Source organism: Misgurnus anguillicaudatus, chromosome 2, assembly GCF_027580225.2.
Source record: "Misgurnus anguillicaudatus chromosome 2, ASM2758022v2, whole genome shotgun sequence".
Classification (NCBI taxonomy): domain Eukaryota; kingdom Metazoa; phylum Chordata; class Actinopteri; order Cypriniformes; family Cobitidae; genus Misgurnus; species Misgurnus anguillicaudatus.
Window position 1 is genome coordinate 27434392 of NC_073338.2, and position 23517 is coordinate 27457908.

At 37.8% G+C, this 23517-nt stretch overlaps 1 protein-coding gene across 1 annotated transcript in view; it reads right to left on the minus strand.

Annotated features, from left to right (window-relative positions):
• kcnh2a (potassium voltage-gated channel, subfamily H (eag-related), member 2a) overlaps nt 1-23517 on the minus strand; it is a 54982-nt gene that overhangs the window by 21021 nt on the left and 10444 nt on the right. The window contains exons 3-5 of the mRNA XM_055202244.2: nt 21858-22025; nt 20311-20739; nt 19775-19983 (exon numbers count right to left, since the gene is read on the minus strand). Coding sequence (XP_055058219.2) covers nt 19775-19983; nt 20311-20739; nt 21858-22025 — 806 coding nt within the window. The remainder of the gene's footprint in view (nt 1-19774; nt 19984-20310; nt 20740-21857; nt 22026-23517) is intronic.

A 23517-nucleotide genomic window follows, 5' to 3' on the forward strand; every position in this document is an offset into this window, starting at 1 on the left:
CATGTTTTTTTTTTGGAAATGAGCTCTTTTGTTAAAGTTCGGTAATTGCACTTAAATTGCAATGAAAAGGTTAATAGTCAGTAAATGAAATTCCTTATGTTCACAAATGTCCCTTAAGTCATTTTATTGGTATTTAACAAGCTTTTTGGCAGAAGCCTCCACTTAAAAAAATCCACTTCTTTGGAAAATCCATACAGTTCACTGAAGATGCAACTAGAAACATTGCATATGATAAAAAGTCTGCATTCAACAGGTAAAAATTTGGAAACTGAACCACACTATAGGGGGTGCTGTGATCCACGTGGCTGCCACATTCTGGTTGTATTCACCAAAGAGACCCAAGTTTAAACATGATCCAAAGTCTTTTTCCAATCCCACCCCTTCTCTCTCAAGTCACACTACACTGCCCTTTCTGAATAAAGGTGAAAGGCTCAAAAATGGTGGTCATATCATGGTGGTGTTTAGCTTTTGCATCTGAGCTCTTCATTACAGATTCAAGCATTTTCTCTTCTTCTCAATCTGCATAAACAACTAAAGACCAGAGATGCAAAATCATAATTCATTTACACTACACTAATCAAATCTTTTTCTTGCTCATTATGCATCAGTAAGGAAGAAGAAACACATCCGCCACAAGCAGAAAAGCAAGAGAGAGATATAAAACAGATCTTCCAGATGTAATTCAGTTATGATGACTACATTAGGTTTTTCAAAAAGAGCTCATCTCACTGTCATTTTACCCTCACAAATAACGTCAGCAGTGACTAACAGCTCATCCAACTCACGGTTAGCTTCTAGATTAATAATGTTTAATTCATGCCACTATTTTTGTAACTAGGTCAAAAATCCCATCCTTGCATCATCACTCATTCATTTATATCATACTGTATTTAGGAAAACATGGTCAGAACCTTACATAATAATCCACAAGTTCATCTCTAATCTACACAAATCCAAACAGATTATTTCAAATTAGCAGACATTAAATCTATCATAAAAAAACACTTCTTAGAAAAAAAGATGTCCTCAACCCAAAACTTTCAGGTTCCTCTTACCTCTTTGCCCTCCTCCCTAAGATTAGGACTTGTCTTGTCCCAAAAGTGAAAGCTCTGGGAGTCTACTTTGCAAGGCATGTGTGCTTCGCATGAAGGCTGATGTTGAGCAGAAGAAAGACAGGGCTGGAAGAGCTTGTTTAGTGGCTTCAGCACCAAGGTCAGAATCATGATCCACAAATAATACCCTGACTACCCCTGCCCACAGCACAAGTGGCAGACTGAAGCAGAATCTCTGACCATGCCTGGGTAACAGTGAGTTCAGGCGCTGATCCAGGATTTGTCCACCTCCAGGTTCTTATTTCTCTCCTCTCTTCACGACTTTCTGCTGACTCTTGTATTGTCCATGAATTGGTGGTTTCTCTTGTAGATTTCGGCTTTGGGCTCAACTATTACTATCACTATTACCAAGAAAGCCTGAAAGTTTCATGGTACGGGCTTTATTGCAGACTTAAAGCCAGCTATTCTCTGATTCAGATGCAGAATAACTCAGAGAGAGAGAGGTGGAGAGAGAGAGAGAGAGAGAGAGAGAGAGAAAGAAGTGAAGGGGGGAGAGAGTGCCCACTACAAGAAATTCTTGAAACTGTTGTTGTAATAAATTTACAGCTGATCTCCTGGCAGATTTATACAAAAACATCCACTATGACACTCACTAACAATGAGTCTTTTGTTGTTATTGGTCCTAGTTAATTTTCTTGCCCAAACGTGTCTTGTTTGCTCGTTACCACCTGTGTATAAATAGCCCCTGTGTTCTCTTGTTCTTGTTTGGTTATTGTTTGATGTGTTCTCCTGCCTGGTTCTTGTTGTTTCCGGTCTTGTTATTTCTTTTTTACTCAAATGCTTTATGCGATTGGATCTGTTACCTTTGTCTGCTTGCTTAAAACAGTGACAGAGGACCAAAATTGGATTCCTGTCACCTGAGATAATAAATCTGTTTTAATCACCTCAAGGTCTGTTGATTAACCAACACCAGATCTCACACATGCAATCACAGTACAGGGCCACCAGGTACAAAGAGAACAGTTTGTTCGGTCCGTTTCTTATTTTAACTATGTCTCATCATCAATGCTAAGACATTCACAGTGCATTATTTGCAGGAACAATCTGCACACACAGGAGTTCAGTGACTGCTCAAGGGTGTGATAGTGATAAAGCATAAAAGTGATCATTGCAATGCACAGTTCAGAGCTTTAAGCAACCTAAATTTACACCTGGTGCAATGTCTGTGTAATAAGTAACTGTACCACCATCTGTTGCTAGAAGCCAAGCACCAAAGCCATGTCGAAATCTATTGCACCTGTTTTTTCAGGGAATCTAGGAGAGCCCATTATACAGTGTCAAGAAAAAGTACGTGAACCGCTATGAACAGGTTTTTTTTACTGTGATTTGCCATAAAATGTGATCTGATCCTCAATCTAGGTAACAACAACAGACAAACACAATGTGCATAAGCTGACAACACACAAATAATTGTAGTTTCTTGTGTCTTTTTTAAAAACACCCATTAAACATTCACAGTGCTGGAGGAAAATGTAAGTGAACCTATAGACTAATTGCTTTAATTAAGGCCCTATTTACATTAGAGCATTTGCATTTTAAAACGGCATTTTAAAATGAAAACAATCCTAGTTTATACTACCATTTTAAAAAGAATCTTCATCCACATTATACACGACCATAAACGAATGAAACATGACCAATCACGTAACCGGGCATGCACATAAAAGTGTAAAATAACTTATTACTCTAATAATAGCTTACCGTGGCGCATTTATGCAGCCTAGGGGTGTGCAATATTGACAAAAATTCATACCTGGATCCTTTGCCGGCAACTACAACAGACACTATTTTTGAACCTATATAAAAATGTGTTTGGGAAAGTCTTATATTGTTCTAGCTCCCCCCTGCAACATATTAAAAGGTTAATATTGATGTTATAAACCAAACAGAAAGGTCTTTATGATTTAAAAAGGAAGCATTCAAGTGAACAGTACTAAGTAGCGAACTTGAAGCAAAAATAAATTTCAAGAAATGCAAACTTCAGTCAAACATAATAAGAGGTGAAGTATAGCTTTAGCCTACAGAAATGCTTATTGCTTTAAAGGAGCATTTCACCCGTAGAAACATTAATCTTTATTGGAAGTGCGTCATAATGTAACATAAATTTCGAATTTGGTGCCTATTTGACAGAGAAAATGGAGTCTCACCCGCTCAACAAAGATATTGGACTTTCTTCTTTCAATGATGCAAAATTATGATTTTTACGTCATTGAAAGAAGGAAGTGCAACACTGAAATCTGTATTTCTCCAGTCTCAGCAGCAGCTGAGGAAAATATGCACGACCATTCAAAAACATGACTGGGATTCTAACGATACAAAGCTTTATGCAAATAGGTGAAGTGTCCCTTTAATGTAGGGAGTTCCTCTTCAGCCATTTCACGCTGTTATATTTATAAAAATTGTTCACAGTTCATATTTATGATCTGATAGTCCATTTGAAAATTTTCGTACGAACCGACTGTATCCTTCATAAAAACACCAAATAACTTATCTTCCCTTACCTGTCACTGTTCAGTGCGTGGGTGTGTTCCCTCACACGCGTTCTCAGACCAAAAAGCGTGGCTGGCTAAAGTATTAAAAATTAATATGACGTTAATTTTTTAAAAGTGTGCGAGGTCTGTGCACATCTAGAAATAGCAAAAAGCGCAATCAGCTAAACGAGCATTAAATATTAATATGACGTTGATTTGATTGTTTTAATTAATTTATATTCACAAAACTTATCAACAAAAAATCGATTAAAATTAAGAGAAAAATTATATTAAATAAAATTAATTTTAAAGTAGCAAACAAAACTTAAATTAAACTCGAAAATAATGTCTGACCCATTACAATTCTCCCTTCATATTGGCCTTTACAATGCCCTATATGGCGTTTAAAATTACAGTCTATCTTTCGTAATAAGCTAACTAAATTTAAACAAAACATACACAACATTACAACAATACTCAAACCCAACAATACTCAAACATAAATATAAAACAGACATTATCTATAAGGATACATGTTAAAACAATCTGATATAGCGTTTATGGTTGGTAGATGTTTACTATTTTTGGCAAAAACTCCATTGCAAACCTCCATTTACCTGAATAAAAATAATTTTTACTTTGAAAATGATGCGCTGTCACGTTAACATCAGCTGTTCATTTACACAAGACTCCATCTACGTTCATTTACACTGCAGCGCAATTCTAAAACAGGGTCTTCAGCATTTACGAACGATTGTGATGGTCGAAAACGGTGGTGTAGTGTAAATGAAAGGTGTAAATGTGGCAAAAGTAATGCGTTTCAGAAGCTGGCAGACTGGGGTACAATTAATAAAATGAGTTTAAAGGTGTGGTTTAGTGCTACTTTGATTGATAAAAAGGCACTGTCCTAAGATTGCAGTCCTTAAGAAGTATCAGCTTTTATAAATCATGCCTCACAAGAAGTAGTTCTCTAAAGATATCCATTCAAGAGTCAATCTCAAAATGTTTGGACATCCAACAGTTGACAATTAGACAAATATTCTATAAATGGAGACAGCTTAATTATGTATCTACCCTTCCTAGAAGTGAGCGCACAGCCAAGATTACTCCTAAGGCACAACGCAGAATACTCAATGAAGTTAAGAAGAATCCACAAGTAACAGTTAAAAGGCTTGAAGACATCATTGAAACTGGCACACATCTCTGTTCATGAGTCTACCATTCATAAGTCTTTGTAAAGGCACAAAGTCTATGACAGAACACCACGAAGAAAGCCTCTGCTCTCTAAAAAAACATTGCTGCGCACCTGGAGTTCGCAAAAAAGCGTCTTGGCAAACCCTGGTGCTATTGGGAAAATATTTTATGGACTGATGAAACAAAAGTTGAATTGTTCTGGAAAATACTATGGCGCAAAAAGGGCACAGCTTACCTTCTGGAGTGGAACTACAGTGAAGCTCCAACACACCATAAAACATAAAACTGACTAAATTCCCATTCCTTTACAGAGCCCTTGCAATAATATTAACAGTTAACACACTTAATTTATTACTGTAGATTGTTAGATGGACTTGTAAGGTCATAAAGTTTACCTTTACCTACATGAGGTCCCATGAATCGAAAATATATAGAACAAATAACCTTGGCTTACAGACTATTCCACAATGCTATATGCATCCCTCGTGTGTTGTTTCAGGCATTCACATTCTGTAAGGCAAAAACTTCTGCCTCCTACCCTGCACCAGCTGTCCGCCAATGTCATCATGGAGTCTTCACATTTAAGACCCCTCCATTAAAAGACCATTATAGTGGGTTACATAATACATCCCCTCAAATGAATCAACGATGCTGCTCATGTTCCAGCAAGTTTAATGTAGGCATTGCCAGCATTGCATTCACACCAGACCCAAAGTGTTGTGACAAAGTAATTAAGTTCTTGGGAACATCATTCACAGGTAGAGAGCTCAGACATATTGAGCTGAAGAACGGCGTGAGAGAGCTGTCAGCCGGAGCTTTAAAGTTAATCTCATAGGAGAGGACGACTATCGATCAAGGAAACACCACAGCCTATAGGACATTGCCACTAGCGGTAAGTAATTGTCTCTGTTCAGGTGCTGTGGCAGTCAAGGGCAACCTTGTGCTGAGATGAATGTGGGGGCCTTGCTTGACCTGCTGTGGTGAGCAGATCCAGGTTCTAACACCACAACATCACAATCTTTCATATCAAGTCAAGTCACCTTTAGTTGTATAGAACTTTGTATAGAGCTTTTTTATTGCTTTAAAGCATATAAGGCATGGAAAGTCAAGACAACAGTTGAAAACTATCAGTAATTAAAGACACACTATGCAGTTATTTTACCTTAATGTAACAGCTTCAAAGTTATTTCGGTGGTAAACAAAGTCATAGTAAGGCGAATCATCCTCCTGTTGAAGCTCGGTGAGGACGCCGCTACCAAAACCAGCAATGCAAGCTTGAAAGAAACGGCCCTGACAAATCTCGTGAGAATCACGACTTGCTTTACGGCAACGACGTCACACACGTTAGGCTTGTTCGACTTCGTGTGGCGCTGCAAGAACCCAGGGGCGCCGTTAGGGGGGGGTTCAGAGTATGCCAGGCATATGGGCCCATGAGTACGCTAGGGGGCCCCACCGTCATCACTTTTCCCTTTTTGTTTTTTTATTGTACACGTTTAATTATTAACACTGTAGTAAAATGTAAAGTAAATTAATATAAAACTACGGTGAATGACTTTGTGTTAAGTAAAATTGAGACACTTTTAAAAAACAGCGTGCAAGCATGACCTAGTAGATGTAATTACATATTTGGCGGTTCTGATGGTTTTTAATTTGATTGTGCGGGTATGGATATGGGTGGGTAGGCAACATTTTGGTTTGGGATCAGTTTGGTGGGTTTGCTAAGTTATGACAAATAGTCGACAGCCCTACTGTTTGGCATTTCGAGGTAAGATCTCACATGCCACTAAAAAGCGTTCATGCTGATCCGTAAACTGTATCTTTCATGAAAAGTAAAAAATATTTGTGTTAATACAAAAGGACAGCAAGAGCTTTATTTAGGGAAATATTAGCATAGCGACTGCTGACAACTATTGCATTTCTAAGACGGACAATAACTTAATAGGCGTAGTTAAAAATATTATTTTCTAAATAAACATGAAATAGGAGAATTGTATAAGCCATAATTGAGTTAAATTTTAAATGACTAAGAGCTGATTTTAATGTGACAGCGCATCATTTTCAAAGTGAAAGTGATTCATTTTTATTCAGGTTTGCAACGGAGGTTTTGCCCAAAATAGTAAACTTCGTGCGCTACTATAAACGCTATATTAGATTGATTTTAACATATCATAATAGAGAATGTCTATTTTATATTTATGTTTGAGTATTGTTGTGTTTAAATATTGTTTTAATGTTGTTAATGTTTTGTTTTAATTTAATCCGATTATTAAGACTCTCATTTTAAAACGCCATATATTGGTTGTTGTAATGGATTGAAGGCTAATATGACGGTGCAAATGGAGTGACATAATTTTCGAGTTTAAATTAAGTTTTGTTTGCATGAAATGTTTGCTTCAAATTTCGTTTAATATAATTTGTCTCTTAGTTTTAATCAATGTTTTGTTGATAAGTGTGGTGAATATTAAAGAAAAAGAACATTAAAAAGAACACCGTGCATCTCATTACGTAACAAATATAAACTACTGCAATATAGCCTACTACCAAATGCCAAAACATGCAGTATTATCTTTGTAATGATATAGTTGTTGTTGGATGTGCAAAATCATATTATGGAGTATATCAATTTAATGGCTTTTCAAAAAACAGCCTTCAGTGCACAGAAATTACATTTGCATGCCCATCAGCAGCACATTTGATTGCGGCATGCTTTTGACTTTTAAAAATCAACTTCATATTTAAACTTTAGCCGATTGTGCTTTTTGCAACTTCAGTGTCACTGGCGAAGGGCGTGCGCGGGCGAAGCGCACACTCTTAAAGATCAACGTAATATTAATTTTAATTTTGCCGGCCACCCTTTTTGTCATGAGCGGAGGACGGAACACATACCACATGCAGAGACCAGCGACATAAAGAGAATCGAAGTTATTTAGTGTTTTTTCTGACGAATACAGTCAGTTCGTAAGAACATTTTTAAATGAACTATAAGACCATCAATATGAACACTGAAGAATGAACTATAGGCTAAACATAATTGTACACATTTCGCTTTTAAAACCATGCAGAACACTCGACTGCCGCGACTTTCAAAGCTCCTCTCAGAGATTTCCATAGATTCACAAATGCATCTTCATGCATTATTCTTCTTTTACTGATCTAGTTAAAATCACGTGAATGTTTTCTGCCTTTCCAGATTAAAATGATAGGCTATTCGTTTTTCGAATAAATCTTTTTTTTTGCCTCATGCATTTATTTTTAGTTGCAAATGCGACCTGTAAAATTAAATAAACGCTGAGTAATTTTATATAGCTACACATAATGGTATGAAAATCAAACAATCATCTAAAGAAAGGGGCCCAAAATTCTGTCTTGCATACCCCCCTTGAAACAGTTCATTGCGCCCCTGCAAGAACCGACCGCCGGATGACGTCAAAGTACCGCGAGAATGATCCGAGACAGCACTTTGACGTCATCCGGCGGTCGGTTCTTGCAGCGCTGCATGAAGTCGATCAAGCCCATAACAACAACTACACGCGCGAATTTGAGACGAGAGGCTAAACTATTTAAAAGTTAAGAAAGCGCGTTCGGAAGCGAGTAGGAAAAGGAAAAGAGAATCTGACCGCGTTAGGAACCGGACAAGACTCCCACTCGGTCAGGTTTTTACTCCTTGGCGTGAGCTAAAAGACAGCACTAGAGGGATGCTGATCTGGCGATCTTGTTGATGGACTACTAAGTAAATCTCTCATTTGTAAACTTGTTTGCGGTCTATGTTGTATGTTGTTGCGCTTGCTTGTAGTATGTCATGCGATTATCATGACAACAGTTGTCAATATCTCACATAATTATCAGGACATAAATAAGCCTAGAGGTTGTAAATAGTGTAAACATGCACAATTTGCAAAATATTATGATAAATAGCAATAATCATGTATAGTGACATTATAACAAACAATGTTATGAGATAATGCAACGTACACAATTAACTTTGTCATGGCATTTTGTAATGTTTACTTGTGATTTAGCTGCAATCATGTTAAAACATTATAAGCTAGCAAACGCAATACTTTATTATTATATGCACTCTACACTTGGAATAAACTTTTTATTATTATCCTATTACCATCATCTGTAGTTTAGTAGACTATGCAATAGCCTAAAATTTGTATGAAATTGTGAAACATTACCTGATCATTATCTTTGGAGTACTAGAGTGGGAAATTACGACAGTTGCAAGTATTCTCCAGCGACTCTAGGGGTCGCTGTTTGACAAAAACGCCGAATTGCATAGAGCGGCTTTAAAAAGCAATCCAAATTGTGCAATAAATATGAGTTGATTCAGTCCCAACTGATGTCCTACAAAAAGTTCTCATTGCCAAGGTGTCACACAAAACACTTCTCATAATGGGTGAAAGCAAAGAACTGTCTCAAAACCTTTCCAACATAATTGTTGCAAAACATAATGTTGGCATTGGTTATAGGTGCATTTCTAAGCTTCTGAATGTTCCAGTGAGCACTGTTGGGGTCATAATAAGAAAGTTGAAGGACAATCAGCCATAACATTATGACTACCTGCCCAATATCGTGTAGGTCCCCCTTTTTCCACCAAAAAAGCTCTGACCCGTCGAGGCATGAACTCCACTAGACCTTTCTATCAGCACCAGTTTCAACAATTTCAGCTACAGGTGCTCGTCTGTTGGATCGGACCACATGGGTCTGCCTTCGCTCCCCACATGCATCGATGAGCCATGACCCTGTCGCCAGTTCACTGCTTTCCCTTGGACCACTTTTAATAGGTACTGACTGGTATCGTCTCCAACGTAAATCTCTTTTCTTATACTACAAAAAACACACCGATTGTAGGCAACAGTTTAATTCCTGAGATAAATCCTCCCGCTTCGGACTCACAGCCTGTAAGTTAAGGGGCGGGACACACCAAAGCTTTTGTACGGTCTGAAAATTCCTGGAGGACGCCGAATGCCAGCTGTTTTTTCAGCTGAGCGCCAGCTTTCTTCAGCTGAGCGCTTTGGTAGCTGTAATCCTTGAGCTGTGAGCCAGTTGGTTGTTGTGATACTAGTCCCGCCCCTCCTTCACTGTAATTGGACAGCCGTGTGAGAACTGACATTGGTGAGCGGAGCTTTTCACCCAAAGTTGAATCTCTTTCAACTCTCGACGCTCAGCGCTGAGCGGGGAAAAACAAATTTAAAAAAATGCAGCGCTTCCATTGAAAACAACTGAAAACATGCGCCAGCCATGAGCGTAAAAGCTTTGGTGTGCACGACCCCTTACTCCTGTTAGCCTTGCATTGTGACTGAATCTTTCAAACATGGTAAAGAGCGTCACATTTCCGGCTGATGTCAGATGTATTCAGACTAATCACAGATTACAGATTAGCTGGCCAATCAGGGACACAGTGCTTTAAAACATTGTAGTTAACCTACAACCCAATTGTTTGGGTTTATTCTTTTTGGAAATAACCCAGCATTTTTTTTTTTAAATCAAACCAATAAACTTTTGCATGGCTAATGCTGTACCACGCTGCTGAAAAAAGTACACAAATGTGGTGATAATTCAGACATTTGAGAAACCGAAATGACCATCAGTTCACAATAAAAAAGAAGGTCTAAACTTACAAAACAGAAACAAAAGCCAATTTATGATCAAATTTCAAAGAATCCAGGTCTCTTGCTAAATAATGACAGAAATAACACATCATAACACTGGCAATCCATTATATTCTGAAGTGATGCTATAGACGTGGCTCTGTTTACCTCATCTGACTCTACTTGTCTCTCTCAATACAAGAGACAATAACACACAAGCTCCCATTAGATTACAATTGACTGAAAATGTCCCCTATTTAATGTTTTCTTTACCTACGTTGAACATTACTAAACTCTATACTACGACAAAATAATTTCTACATATGCTTTTTTAACACATTAAACGGGCCCCTACACAACAAACTACGATTAAACTTGTCTAATATAAAAAATGTCTTATACAACAAACATTGGCAGAAAAAACTAATTAGCAATAATCCTGTTTAACTGATCTGCATGCTTGTTCTCACCTCTTGAGCCACAACACTAGAGATGCGGACGGCCCTCTTCACCCGCGTGTTCTTCTGGTCACCGGTCCCTTGCGCTCCCTCCTGAGGAATGCTGCCCCTGTCACTGAAGGACATATTTTCTCCTTACACATATGTACCTCCCTGGATCTAGCTCATTTCACCTCACCTACTGCTCACTGAAACAGGCACTGCATCCCAGGAGAGTTTCCATCATACACTTGAGCCAAATCTCTTCCATTTAATCACAGTCAATCTAAAAGCTTCTTCTTTAGAGTATCTCCAAAGTGGTTTCCACGTTTATAGTCGTACTCTAAACCAGCCAGGACAGCGGTATGAGGCTTTGCAACTGATAACAAGTTAAGAATGAACATGAGCAGCATGAATCCATGGTCACGCTGTCAGGGCACCTCTCCACTATTTAGCGATTTGCCTTATAAAGAGAGTAAACTGCCTTTGGTCTCCCTTATCATCATACCCTCCCGTCCCCGCTCTCAGAAACGTTGCGTTTGGATGCGTCCTCTCTCTCTGCCCCTTGAAAGTTTCTCTCAGGAAGAGATGTAATTGCAGCTGGCTGTCTGATCCACCTCCTCGCTCTCAGTAGCCCAGCTGCGGGGCTTGATGGATATCCTCTCGTCCTCCAATAAACACAAACACGGCCAGAGTTTTTTCTCGGGTTGCACAGCTCTCGGGCACATTACGTACCCTCCCCTCTCACCGGATTCTGTTATGGTAATTTTCACCCACATTAGGTCTATGTACACTTTAAGATTCAGAAATTACATGATTGGAGAGAAAGCTAAACCAGGGCAAGATGTAAATAAGTGCGTTCAGCCTGTCATTACCACACCTTCACAAATGCCGCATGATTGGTGGGTGAGTCCTCGCAAATGTGTTTTTACATTCTCAAAAATATATTTTTAAAGTAAGAAAAACACGCCTCCATTGCACAGTATGAAGATGTCTTCATAATCTCTCTCCAGTTCCTTTTAATTTTGGATGTGGTTGGTTGGAATTCCCAACCAAGAATTGATCCATGGATCAAGCGTTTACACTCTACATGACCCCTGAGAGAATAATTATTCACCCATGACTGACCTCATGCATGTACAGTCACCATTAATATGTGGCAACAGAGGTCAGACTTTCCAGCTGATGGCCAACTAGTTTAACCAGCAATGGAGCTCAGTGTACACATAAAATGTTTTAGTGTCTGACACTCCATCTCCATTTAACTTTAATCATTTACTGCTGGAATTATCACTGTTTCTGGGCCTGTACAAAATCTTCCAACAATTATTTTGTATTTTTAATGTCATTTATTATAATGTGGTATCCTGCTAAACTAAAGAAAAAAAATGTTGGAAGATGTACATAAATTACAAGATACACAGCATGGCTAAAGGCAGTAAGTTTTAAACCTGCTTGGTTTCCCAATAGACACAGAAATACTAACTGACCTTGCTAGAGATGTTCTTAGCTAAAGGCACATTTCATTATGACTAAGACAAACACTGCACATGCATGATAATGTATTTTGGCATGGGTTGTCATTCACATAATTTTAATGTAACTACACTTTAAAAAAAAATCTGTAGAAATTGCAGCTTGGTTGCCGGTAATTTACCGTAGATTTAAATTTATGTTATTTACTGGCAACATTTTGTTCAAAGTTAAATGAACATTAAACATTTACAAGTCTTTGTCTTTACAGAGTAAAACTAAAAAAACAGCATCAAGCAAAACATCTGAAGCAAAAAACAGAAAAAGGTTGATGATGATTTCTGGTTCCCAGAATGTTTTGCATGCGGCTGTTATTGTATAGTTTTATTCTGTAAAGATAAAGACTTGTTAATATTTAAAATTTATTTAACTTTGAGCAAACTCTTGCCATTAAATAACATCAATTTAAATCTACGGTAAATTACCGGCAACCCAGCTGCAATAACATTGTAATTTCTACAGAATTTTTTTACAGTGTATCCAATAACTGTCCTTTTCTTTCATAATCCTAAAAACAAAACCGCTAAGATTATTTCTAAATTCTGCTGGGTTGTGTTAACACAATGCTGGGTTGTTTCAACTCATGGTTGAGTTAACAACAACCCAGCATAGGTTTATTTGTAACCAAACATGTGTTCTGTCCCATATTTACCCGGCACTGGGTTAAAAACAACTCAGCAGATGTTGTGTAAGTACCTGCAGTTTGGTTTAAAGGCAAGGGTTAAAGGGGTCATGACATTAGGAATCAATTTTGCCTTGACCTATTGACATTTAACAAGTCTTGGTATTATTAATACATGCTGCAAGTTATCCTGCATAGTTTAAAACAATAACGAATCAATAATGAAAGCATTTATGTAATCATTCTCTGGGAAAAAAAACGAATGAAAATGGCTGGATTAGTGGCAGGGCGTGCGTATAGATATATATCTGCCCCAGAGAAAGACACAGCACATTTTCGTACAGTATAATTGTTTCTGCCCAGCATCTTTGCAAGTCTTTTGAAGGATCCTAATGTCAAAGAGAACTTGATTGTTTCTTTTTTTAACAGATGTACTGTCATATCAGCACTGTGCCTACTAAACAAGAATCCAGCAAACTGTAATTTAAATACTCTTTTGCAACTGGTAATGACTCGTTTATACATTTGCTTTGAATGTGTTTTTTGCTAGTTTCAGCCCATTTTTAAATCAAGCATAACGTTGTTTAAATAGCAAATGCATTTGTGCCCATTTGTGTTCCCATGTGCATGCTGGCTTGAAAACAAGGTGTGTTCAGTCGCATTGTTGGTGCGTTGCTATTTTGATGCAACTATGCAACTACGGACTAAAGTCTAAAGGCAATGGCGCAATATTATTTTGGTTATATAAAGAGCGAGTTAGTAATATACGCCTATAACGACAATGCGCGTTTGCTTATTACAAACATGGATGCGCAGCAGCACACAAACATTTTGCAGGAACTTATTAAGCAGATTTTTTTTGCTTTTAAAAAGTGCTACTATGCATTTAATTAGATTTTTTGCTACCGCACGGATTTATTGTACCTTTGGATATGGTGAGTAATATTCTTCAAAACACTCAGGGTGCTGTCCGAGTGCTGAAACGGCTTTCCACACGTTTGTAAATTATTTATCTTCTGTTTGTTACAAATAAATAATTTTTTCTTATGCAAACCTTTTTGTTTTTGCATATTTGTACATTATTCTTATAATAAAACTTTTTAAGATTAAAGTTATCATGCATCATACTTTCTCAGCAATTAAAACACTGCTTATTTTACTTATTACTATGCTTTCTTTATTGGTAAAAACTTTTATCTTTTTGTGCCTGCAAAATGAATAAACACACAATGGCTAAGTTTAAATGCACAAAATTTTGTCAATCCGATTGAATTTAATACGATTGAAGGTTACGACGATACAGTTTTCATGCACCCTAAACATTGCAATCTGATTTAAATGTTCGCTTACATGTACATTATAGAATCCGAACCGAAAGTCTGCGCAAGCGCACAGCCAGGGTTGCCAGGTTCGCGTATCAGAACCATCCTGGACATTCAAAACTAGCCCAAAGCATCCCAATGTCTATTCACAGCCCAAATACCAATAACTAAACAACGAAATTCATCTTTAACCTGCAGAAAAACAACAACTGGTGGAAACAGTTTAAACAATAGCCCGAATCTAAACTCGAAAAAAAAACAGAGGACTTGGCAACGCCTCGCTGCGGACAGCATCTCTCGTCGAGTTCAAGCTTTATCTCTCCATTAAAGTCAAAGCTGAGTTTGAATAAGTTATTTTTAAGACGTTTTCAGATAAAGGTAATGAAAACACCTTTTCAAAAGTCACAACGCTATTTTATTGCTTTAAGTAGCCTAAAATGGTTTAAAAGTACACATAAACGCGGCAGAATGTACATCGCGTGACCCCAGTAACCTTACCTTAATAATGCGTGATGCCACTGCTTTGATATTGCGTGTTTCTGTGACGAGAATCATGTGATATAAGAGTTTAATATAAGAAGTGAACTTGAGCACAAATGTTCTGCGCATGGGCACAATTATTTTTGCATCCGATTGAGAACATACTACGATTCACACGTTTGTATGCATACTTTTCTCCTACTGATCAGATCACAGATCGGAGTACACCCACCCCTTCAATACGATCCAAATTTGCATCCGATCGTGGTCAATCGTATTGATTAAGGTGATTACATGAAGGCTTTTCAATACGATTGAGCTATCAATACGATTACAAACGGATTATTTAGTTGCATGAAGCTGTATTCAGGGTTGCCAGGTATTCACAGCAAATTCTTCAAAAAATCATGTTCAAGGGTAAAATCAATGTTTTTGGCAGGGTTCATATGTTCATTTTCTTTTCGGGAGGGTGAGTAAATGATGACAGAATTTTCATTTTTGCGTGAACTTTCCATTTAAATTTGTATGTTTGGGGCATAAAACTTGAGTAAAATTTTAAGTACACCTCAGAAAACATGTCATGACCCATTTAAACATGAATTGCTATCTGACATGGACGTTTGACTTCATTATGATTGTACATAATGATTGTAATTTGCTATTGCAGAGAGTCCTCTAATGTAGTTTGGCAAACTAATGGAGTTTCTGGATCTTGTCCAACACAGTCCAGTGAGAGAGAAAAATAATTCCTTTACCACAAGAGGATTGTAACAGCACCCATTGTTCAAAAAAGGTGCAATAGCTTTGATTGGGTGTCTTAAGCACCACTCTTTATCTTAATATACTCTTCTAGTTACATCTAATAAATACATTTTATATCAAGTAGTAGTGATTAGATGCATTACTGCACTCGTGCAAAATGATTTAATTGCATTACGGGTGAACACACAATAGATTAATATTATAGTAGTTAATAGAAAAATATTTTAAATCATATAGGAATTTCTGATCTAAATAATGAATCCTATTTGCTGCACCATGAGTACTGGCAAAACTCAATCAGCAATGTCATCCATAACAGCAGTAACACTAATTCAATATCTACAGTCATATCAATTCCAACTGATGGGTTGTACTGATAAAGTAGATGGAGATAATAATGTTAAATCACAGCTGCTTAACAGACGCTGTTTCACTTAGCTGTTTGTTTCCGATTTAATTGAAGCTTTTAAGCTTTTGCTTGGAAACAATGGATAGGAAGTGAAATGCAAACTAAGTGAGTGTCAAAACAAATTTCAGTGTGATTTGTTTCTTTTTTGAGCTTGCTGTATTTGCACTCTATAACGGATCTTAGAGGAGATCTTTGCTTAATGAAGAGTTTGCTTAAAAAATTCTCCTATTATTTCTGTACCCTCTTGTCATTCCAAATCTGTATGCTTTTATTTTTTAGTACAACATGAAATTCTAAATAAAATGACTGTTTATAGTGTCTATGTGTGTTACTCAAAGAGTAAGATAAGTCAGATGATAAGATCTATACTGATAAAATGAGATTAATGTGTCCAGATTATAAATTGTGAAAGGCACTATACAGTATAAATAAATTTAAAGTATCATTGTGTTGTAATGTAAATAATTCTTGATAAGCAAATAACATGTTTTCATAATAAGCTCAAATTTTGTTTGTCTATTTTGTATAACGTTGCTTACTGCACTTTCATAAAAAAATCCAAATAATTTACTCACCACTTTTTGAAAGACAATATCCTGGCCAGACCACTGTTGTCAGTGATATAAGTATATTTGAAATAAAAATGATTTCTTAATGTCTAGTGACATATCAGGGCCATTTTATGATTGATATAAATTTCTTACATACTGTTCCTTTAATTATGAATCATTATTATTATAAATTTTTAATGAAAGTGTAACATTCCTTTAACATTTAGATTACTCAATGAATTAATTATATCAAGTAAAAAGTTATTTACTACAGAAAAATAAAACAACATTCCAAAGCTCATCTCCATTCCTATCTGATATAACACCATGTATCAATCAAACAAAATATCAATGCATGTACAAGCCTATATCATTCAAACTTCAACAGATCAAAAATCTGTACATTCAAGACCTTAGTGTTATGAATAACTGTGACAATGCACAGCAGCGGGTGGAGGAGTATGTGTGGATGGAGTGAGTGAGCTTATTATCTCAGAGATAATAGTTATTGATCAAATGGGCTTTCCTTGAAAAACAAACTCAGAGAGAATCCCACACATGCTAAGCAGTGCAGTATGCAATCATCCGCCTTTCCCCACCTGGTTAGGTAACAGAGAATATGACAAGAGTGGGAGATAAAAATAAAATGTGCTCTGAATATTTTCTACTGTTCTGCAGCCCGAAGCATTATTTCTACAAACCAGTGATTTCCAACCAGGGCAACAAGTACTTGAGGGGTCAACATTTAAATGTTCTGGTTTATGGTCACATGCCACTCTATCAGCACTCTACTGTAAATACTGTACTGCATCTGTTTAAAATGAACAGTTTTTGTCCAGACTCCACTAAGAAACGTGTCGTTGTTCCCACAGGTCGGGCGAGAGCTCAACACTGTGCCCCTGTGACTGTGCTGCTGTGATTTATGAGCTAATGACATTTTAAGTGGGTTGGGACTCAGGGGAGAAGCTCCAGAGAGTTGCCACTTCTGTGAGGGGTGGAACAGAGGTAGAGGAGGGGATGAGGTTTCCCTCTGTCCCCTAATGCATTACATTCATCAGAATGAGACATCAATCAGCGTTAAGGAGAGTCAGAGGTCAAATGTTTCCCTGGCACAGACACCAGCAATTCATATCCAGCAGCTACAAAAGACAGAAGTACAACACACCCAAAGCCTATTATATTTGATTGAGCATGTCTATGTGAATGAATGTTAGATATAGATGCCACTTATTGAATTGCTTCACCATACATATAGCTACCAATAGCTATAGCATTCTCTGCTCTAACACACAGTAAAAAAAACTTTTTGCACTTAATTTTATAAGTTTAACCAACTAGGATTTACAAGTAATTTCAACTATATTCAAAAGTGATGAGTTAAAAATCAAGTTGAATTTACTTTAGTTATGTCAACTTTATTTTATAAGTCAACTTTATTTTTGTTTAAATCATAGACTGTAAAAAAGATGGACGTAGTGTCCGTGACGTCACCCATAGTTTTCTGAAGATTAAAGTAGGCGGTGCCTGCCGTCCCCATCTTGGCCGTGCGTCACCGCGCATCACTCGTGGATATCCGGAAATGGGTAAAGAGGCGGGACGTGGGTGAAGCTTAGGTGGCTGTTTGCTGAAACCACGCCCCCCTAGCTCGACTTTAGTGACAGCAGTGGCTGTTTAACCATCACTCACGTGGCCACACCCTTAATAATGCAGAACTTTAAGGCTTAAAGCAACACTAAAGAGTTTTTGCTCTTTGCTCCCTCTACAGGTTAAAACCGTAATTGTCCATTACCACTGTCGTATACTGATTGTAAACTCTGATTGAATTGTAGATCTGTTTTTGTAGTTTTCACTCAAACTACAGGACCGCGACCCGACGGTTGAAAACTTCTTTAGTGCGGTTTTGGCTGATAGAGGGCTGCAAAGCAAATGTGAAAGTGCCATTCACCCTGTTTCGAGTTGAAGAACGACTGAAACTTTTTTGGAAACATTTTTTTAAGGTAAAAAAAAAGTCTTTGGTGTTGCTTTAATATAATTTAAACGGATGAGTTGCAAAAAAATTCACCCCCCTTACAGTTGTCATGAAGGGCAAAATTAGCTATATAGACCAAAAACACTTTTTGTACCAGGCTGTAAACATATTATTTTCTACTGTAAAGTTGGGCATTTTAACGTGGAGGTCTATGGGAATTGACTTCCTTTTAGAGCCAGCATCAAGCGGCCAGTCGATGAATTGCAGTTTAAGTCACTTCCATATTGGCTTCACCAGAGAGATCGGAAAGTTGCCCCCTCAGTTTAAATCCATTCACAGAATTATCAAATTTTTACTTAAAATCAACCCAAAAATTGTGAAAAATATCCACAGATTCAGTATGGGACTGGAAATACATGCAGGTAACAGCATAAAGTTTAATAATGACTGTTATGTTAACAATATATCTCTTTTTTAATTTTTTTAGCTTATAGATAGTTAAGCCGCAGCTAATTAAATCTAAACATTGAACAACAAAATACTGATTATTTCAACAGCACTTGGGTCCAAACACAGACAAATGACTAAGCAACTGTGAGCACGCACCCACATGAACACTAATGGCTGCTTGGATGTAGCGTTATAGATCTTTCTGTCACGGGGCATCCAGATAGCTCAGCTGAAAATGGAAGTACACCTCGCGGCATGTGCCATGTGACCTCTGGCACGACCTCGTTCTCTCTGGGCTCTTTCGGAATGCCCTTCAAACAGGAATACTGGGAAAGTATCTGTTCAGCTAGCCATGTGCAGGTGTCACAAATATGACCACCAACAAGATACTGCATTAACTCTTGCTATTCCTGTGAAACGAAAACTAAATGGAGCTTTAAACGCAGGTGAACGGCACTTGCATCTACATTGCTTTGGACCGATGCCCTGAGTGTATAGCTTACAATCCTGTTTTAGAAGTTTAGACACTTGTGTATGAAAGTTTGCACACCGGTATTACAAAAAAGGCTGTTTGTAGTGCCACCATCTGGATAAACTGTATCAAAAGACAGGTAAACTACAGCACATATGACACTCCGAACACATATTTTGAATTAGCGCCCCTCGGATGAGCAGTCACGAGGCGCCACTGTACTACAGTAGACTAATATGTTATGAGACTCCATTATGTCAAAAGAAAATATATAACTGCACACCCAGTTTATTATATCTGACCCTTCCACATTGTTTTACGAAATTGTTAATCTAACTTGCACCTCAAGAAGGTGTGCGTTTGCCTCAATACATGCCAAAAACTGTAACTCACCTGAGTGACCTTCTCTGTGACATTATGTGTCCGGTCTATCAGTTTGCATGGGGCGATGATGTCAATCTCACTGGGCGGAACAGCGATTAAGGGATCCGGCTTCATATCTATAAGGTTGTGTGTTATCTGGGGTGTCCGAACTGAAGTCCGGAGCCGATTGAGATCTGAGTCTGAAGCATTCTGTAAACTAGCTTTGCGGTGCATGGCACCTGGAAGGAACGAATAACAAATATAGTCATTCTAAGCATCTGTTACTTTTGTATACATTTTTATATATATTTATATAATGGGGCGGTTTCCGAGACAGGGCTTACAGTAAGTCTAGTCTAATACTAAAATGCTTGTTTGAGTTGTCCCAACTCAAATTAGCTTGCACTGACATATCTTAAAATATACCAGTGCCATAGTTTTTGTAAGGTATGTTTGTAAAACTACTTAAATGTCCTAATATATCTGTCCGGGAAACCGCCCCAATGTGTATATAAAGCAACTAGCTTTCGTTTTGATTGAATAATGTCTCCTGCTTTTCTCATCACCTGTGCTACTGGGTCTGACGGGCAGCTTTCTGTCCCAGTTGAAGTCACTGGTGGAGGCTGAAGGCCGCATGTCGCCAAGACTCTCGCAGGAACGACTGTGGGCCATGTTGCAGCTGGATGGGGATGCTCCTGACGTGAGGTTGGGCAATCGTGGAGAGGACTGAGAAAAGCCCTGAGGAAGGGGAGGGGATGCTTCTGATGGCTGTGGCTCACCATCGGTCTCTGTCTGGGCCTTTTCTTCCCAAATCAACACCTCAGATCCCCCTAATGTAGAACGTTCTGGCATAGACAGGAGTTTGTCCAGGGCTACTGACTCGTGGCCCATGTGTGGCATCTGCTGGAGGTAGCCCCTTTCAGCATCTTCATGAAGAGACTGTTTGCTTAGGGAGCGGAGCAGAGGCATGGAAAGCCTGAGCCGACGTCTTCTTGCTGAAAAAAATTGGATGAGACTAGTTATTTGTTATTTACGTGATTTACACTTAAAGGGACATTACACTTTTTTTGAAAATATGCTAATTTTCCAGCTTCCCTAGAGTTAAACATTTGTTTTTTACCATTTTGGAATCCATTCAGCTGATCTCCTGGTCTTTTAGCATAGCTTAGCACAATCCATTGAATCTGATTAGACCATTAGCATCGCGCTAAAAATAACTAAAGAGTTTTTATATTTTTTATATTTAAAACTTGATTCTTCTGTAGTTACATTGTGTACTAAGACCGACGGAAAATTAAAAGCTGCAATTTTCTAGGCAGATATGGTTAGGAACTATACTCTCAAACTGGCGTAATAATCAGCGACTTTGCTGAAGTAACATGGCTGCAGCAGGAGTAGTGATATTACGCACTGCCCGAAAACAGTCCCCTTGGTTACTTTCAATAGCAGGGGACTATTTTCGGGACTTAATTTTCAATGGTTCTTCGTACACAATGTAAGTACAGAAGAGTCAAGTTTTAAATAGGAAAAATATCCAAACTCTTATTTAGCGTAATGCTAATGGTCTAATCAGATTCAATGGATTATGCTAAGCTATGCTAAAAGTGGTACTGCCAGACCCGAAGATCAGCTGAATGGATTCAAAAACGGTACGAATCAAATGTTTAACTATAGGGGAGCTGGAAAATGAGCATGTTTTCAAAAAAAGTGGAGTGTCCCTTTAAGCATTTGGTAAATGACTTACAGCAGTATGAGGACTGGAGTTGAGAAACACTGACTTACAGTAGGCAATACATTTTATCAGTTTATGAAACACACCAAACTGATTTACAAAATAATGAAAACCTAGCTAAAGTCATTTTTTGTGATTCACTTTTTTTACATAAAATCATTAAACATAATGTAAAGTTCGTTCTGTAAAAAAATACAACCTTGATATCTTCAATATTGAATGAGTAGGTCATGAAAATGATTGAAATCAAACTTAGGGTTAAAAAATGTTACACCTTTTTTGCACGCTTTTTGATTATTACAATGTGCGCTTTACCAAAGTCAGTATACAATACCAGATTACTTCAATAACCAAACAAATCTGTCAATCAGGTTTTAGTACCTCTAGAGAGCCAGGGTATCGGGAGTTTGTAGTCGATGTCTCTATTCGGTGAGCTGCCCAGAGATCTGTTTAGCTGGTCTGCAAGCTCAAAGTTTAGGATAAACATGATGACTAAGCCATCTTCGTTTTTTAATGGGACCACATCTACAAGGCACTGCAAACATAGACCTGTGTGGAGTACATGAAAACATCAGAACATGTAAATACTTTATATGGGTTTCAGCATCAGTCAGGGTTGATGCTAATGGTGTCAAAGTAACTATACAACTACAAAAATGTTCAATATTAATAAAAAAAATATTGCACTTTAATGATCAATTTTATGTTTGTTCGGGGATCATAAGATGTGAGACCCGCAACTAGGAGATCAGAATTATGACCTCTTCTCCAATATGTTTTGCCAACACTAGAGGGCACCACACAACACTAGTTTCTCAAAACGTTTTCCACATTTAATGCAAGCAAAGGCTATAATTTACAGTATTTAAGTGTATTCATGTCTCGTCACAGATATTTACCATCTCTCAATTCAGTGCTACTACAGTCAATAACAAGCAAGGTGTACAGAATGATCTAAGGTAACCAGCTTGGCAATGTTGTGAGCCCTGAATGTTCACAATGGAAACTGATACTTGACCCACAATGGCACTGTGGTTCCAGTCCTCACAATGCCACAATGCCAAACCAATCAATCCCTCTCTGTGCAAGACCGGTCAGCCATCAGTACTGATGTTTCGGTGTGTTTTATAGCAGAGAATGTCAAGGACAGAAAGGACACGAATGGGATAGGGAACACAACTGCCATCTCTCAGGGATTAAAGATAGAAACATTCCTCTTTAAATCATTTCATTCATACCAGTGGCATCTGCCACTGTTCAAAACAGTAGCGGACCGCATAACCATCTGCTCCTTCATGGCCCCAAACCATGACATCTCCTGTGTCATCATGGGTATGAGATGGTAAACCATTACAGATAGACATAGCTTCTGCTTTGTTTATATACAGGTTATACTGTCTTTTAATGTACTTTATATCAAAAAGATGTTATATGTTTGTAAGCATTAACATGATAAAAGTACGTTTGAGTCAGTCATGGACAAAGGTAATGTAAAATTAGCAAAAGAGAGATTAAACGTGCATTTCTGCATACATATCATAAAAAACTGTAAACTAAATATTTGCAAAATGTAAAAATGGCAAATGAAAAAAAGGCAAACTTTCATTTGCAAACCTTACAAGCTAAATCGGATTTGGACTTCTTCATTACCAAGGACAGAGGCATATGTTAGGACGAGAGAGGTTAATGCCACCAGAGAAAATTGTATTGTTTTTATAAGAACATAAGCACCATAGAAAACTAAAATTAATAATGGGATTTAGGGCCTCTAAAGCCTGCCAGCCACACCCCCACATCTTTGTCTCTACCCTCTCTATTGCATCCACTCCATAAGGATGTGGTTTAGATGCACTGGTCCTATTACATTCATCCTGTGCTTTCAGCAACATACTGTATCCCACAGCAATGGACACTGAATGGAAAAAACCACATGCTGTTTTCTAGGAAATGGGTGTTACGGATAAGAAATGTTAATTGATAAAAATCTTGAGGCTTTGGGTTATCTAAGGCACGGAGGTTTCTCCATTGCAGATTAATTGGG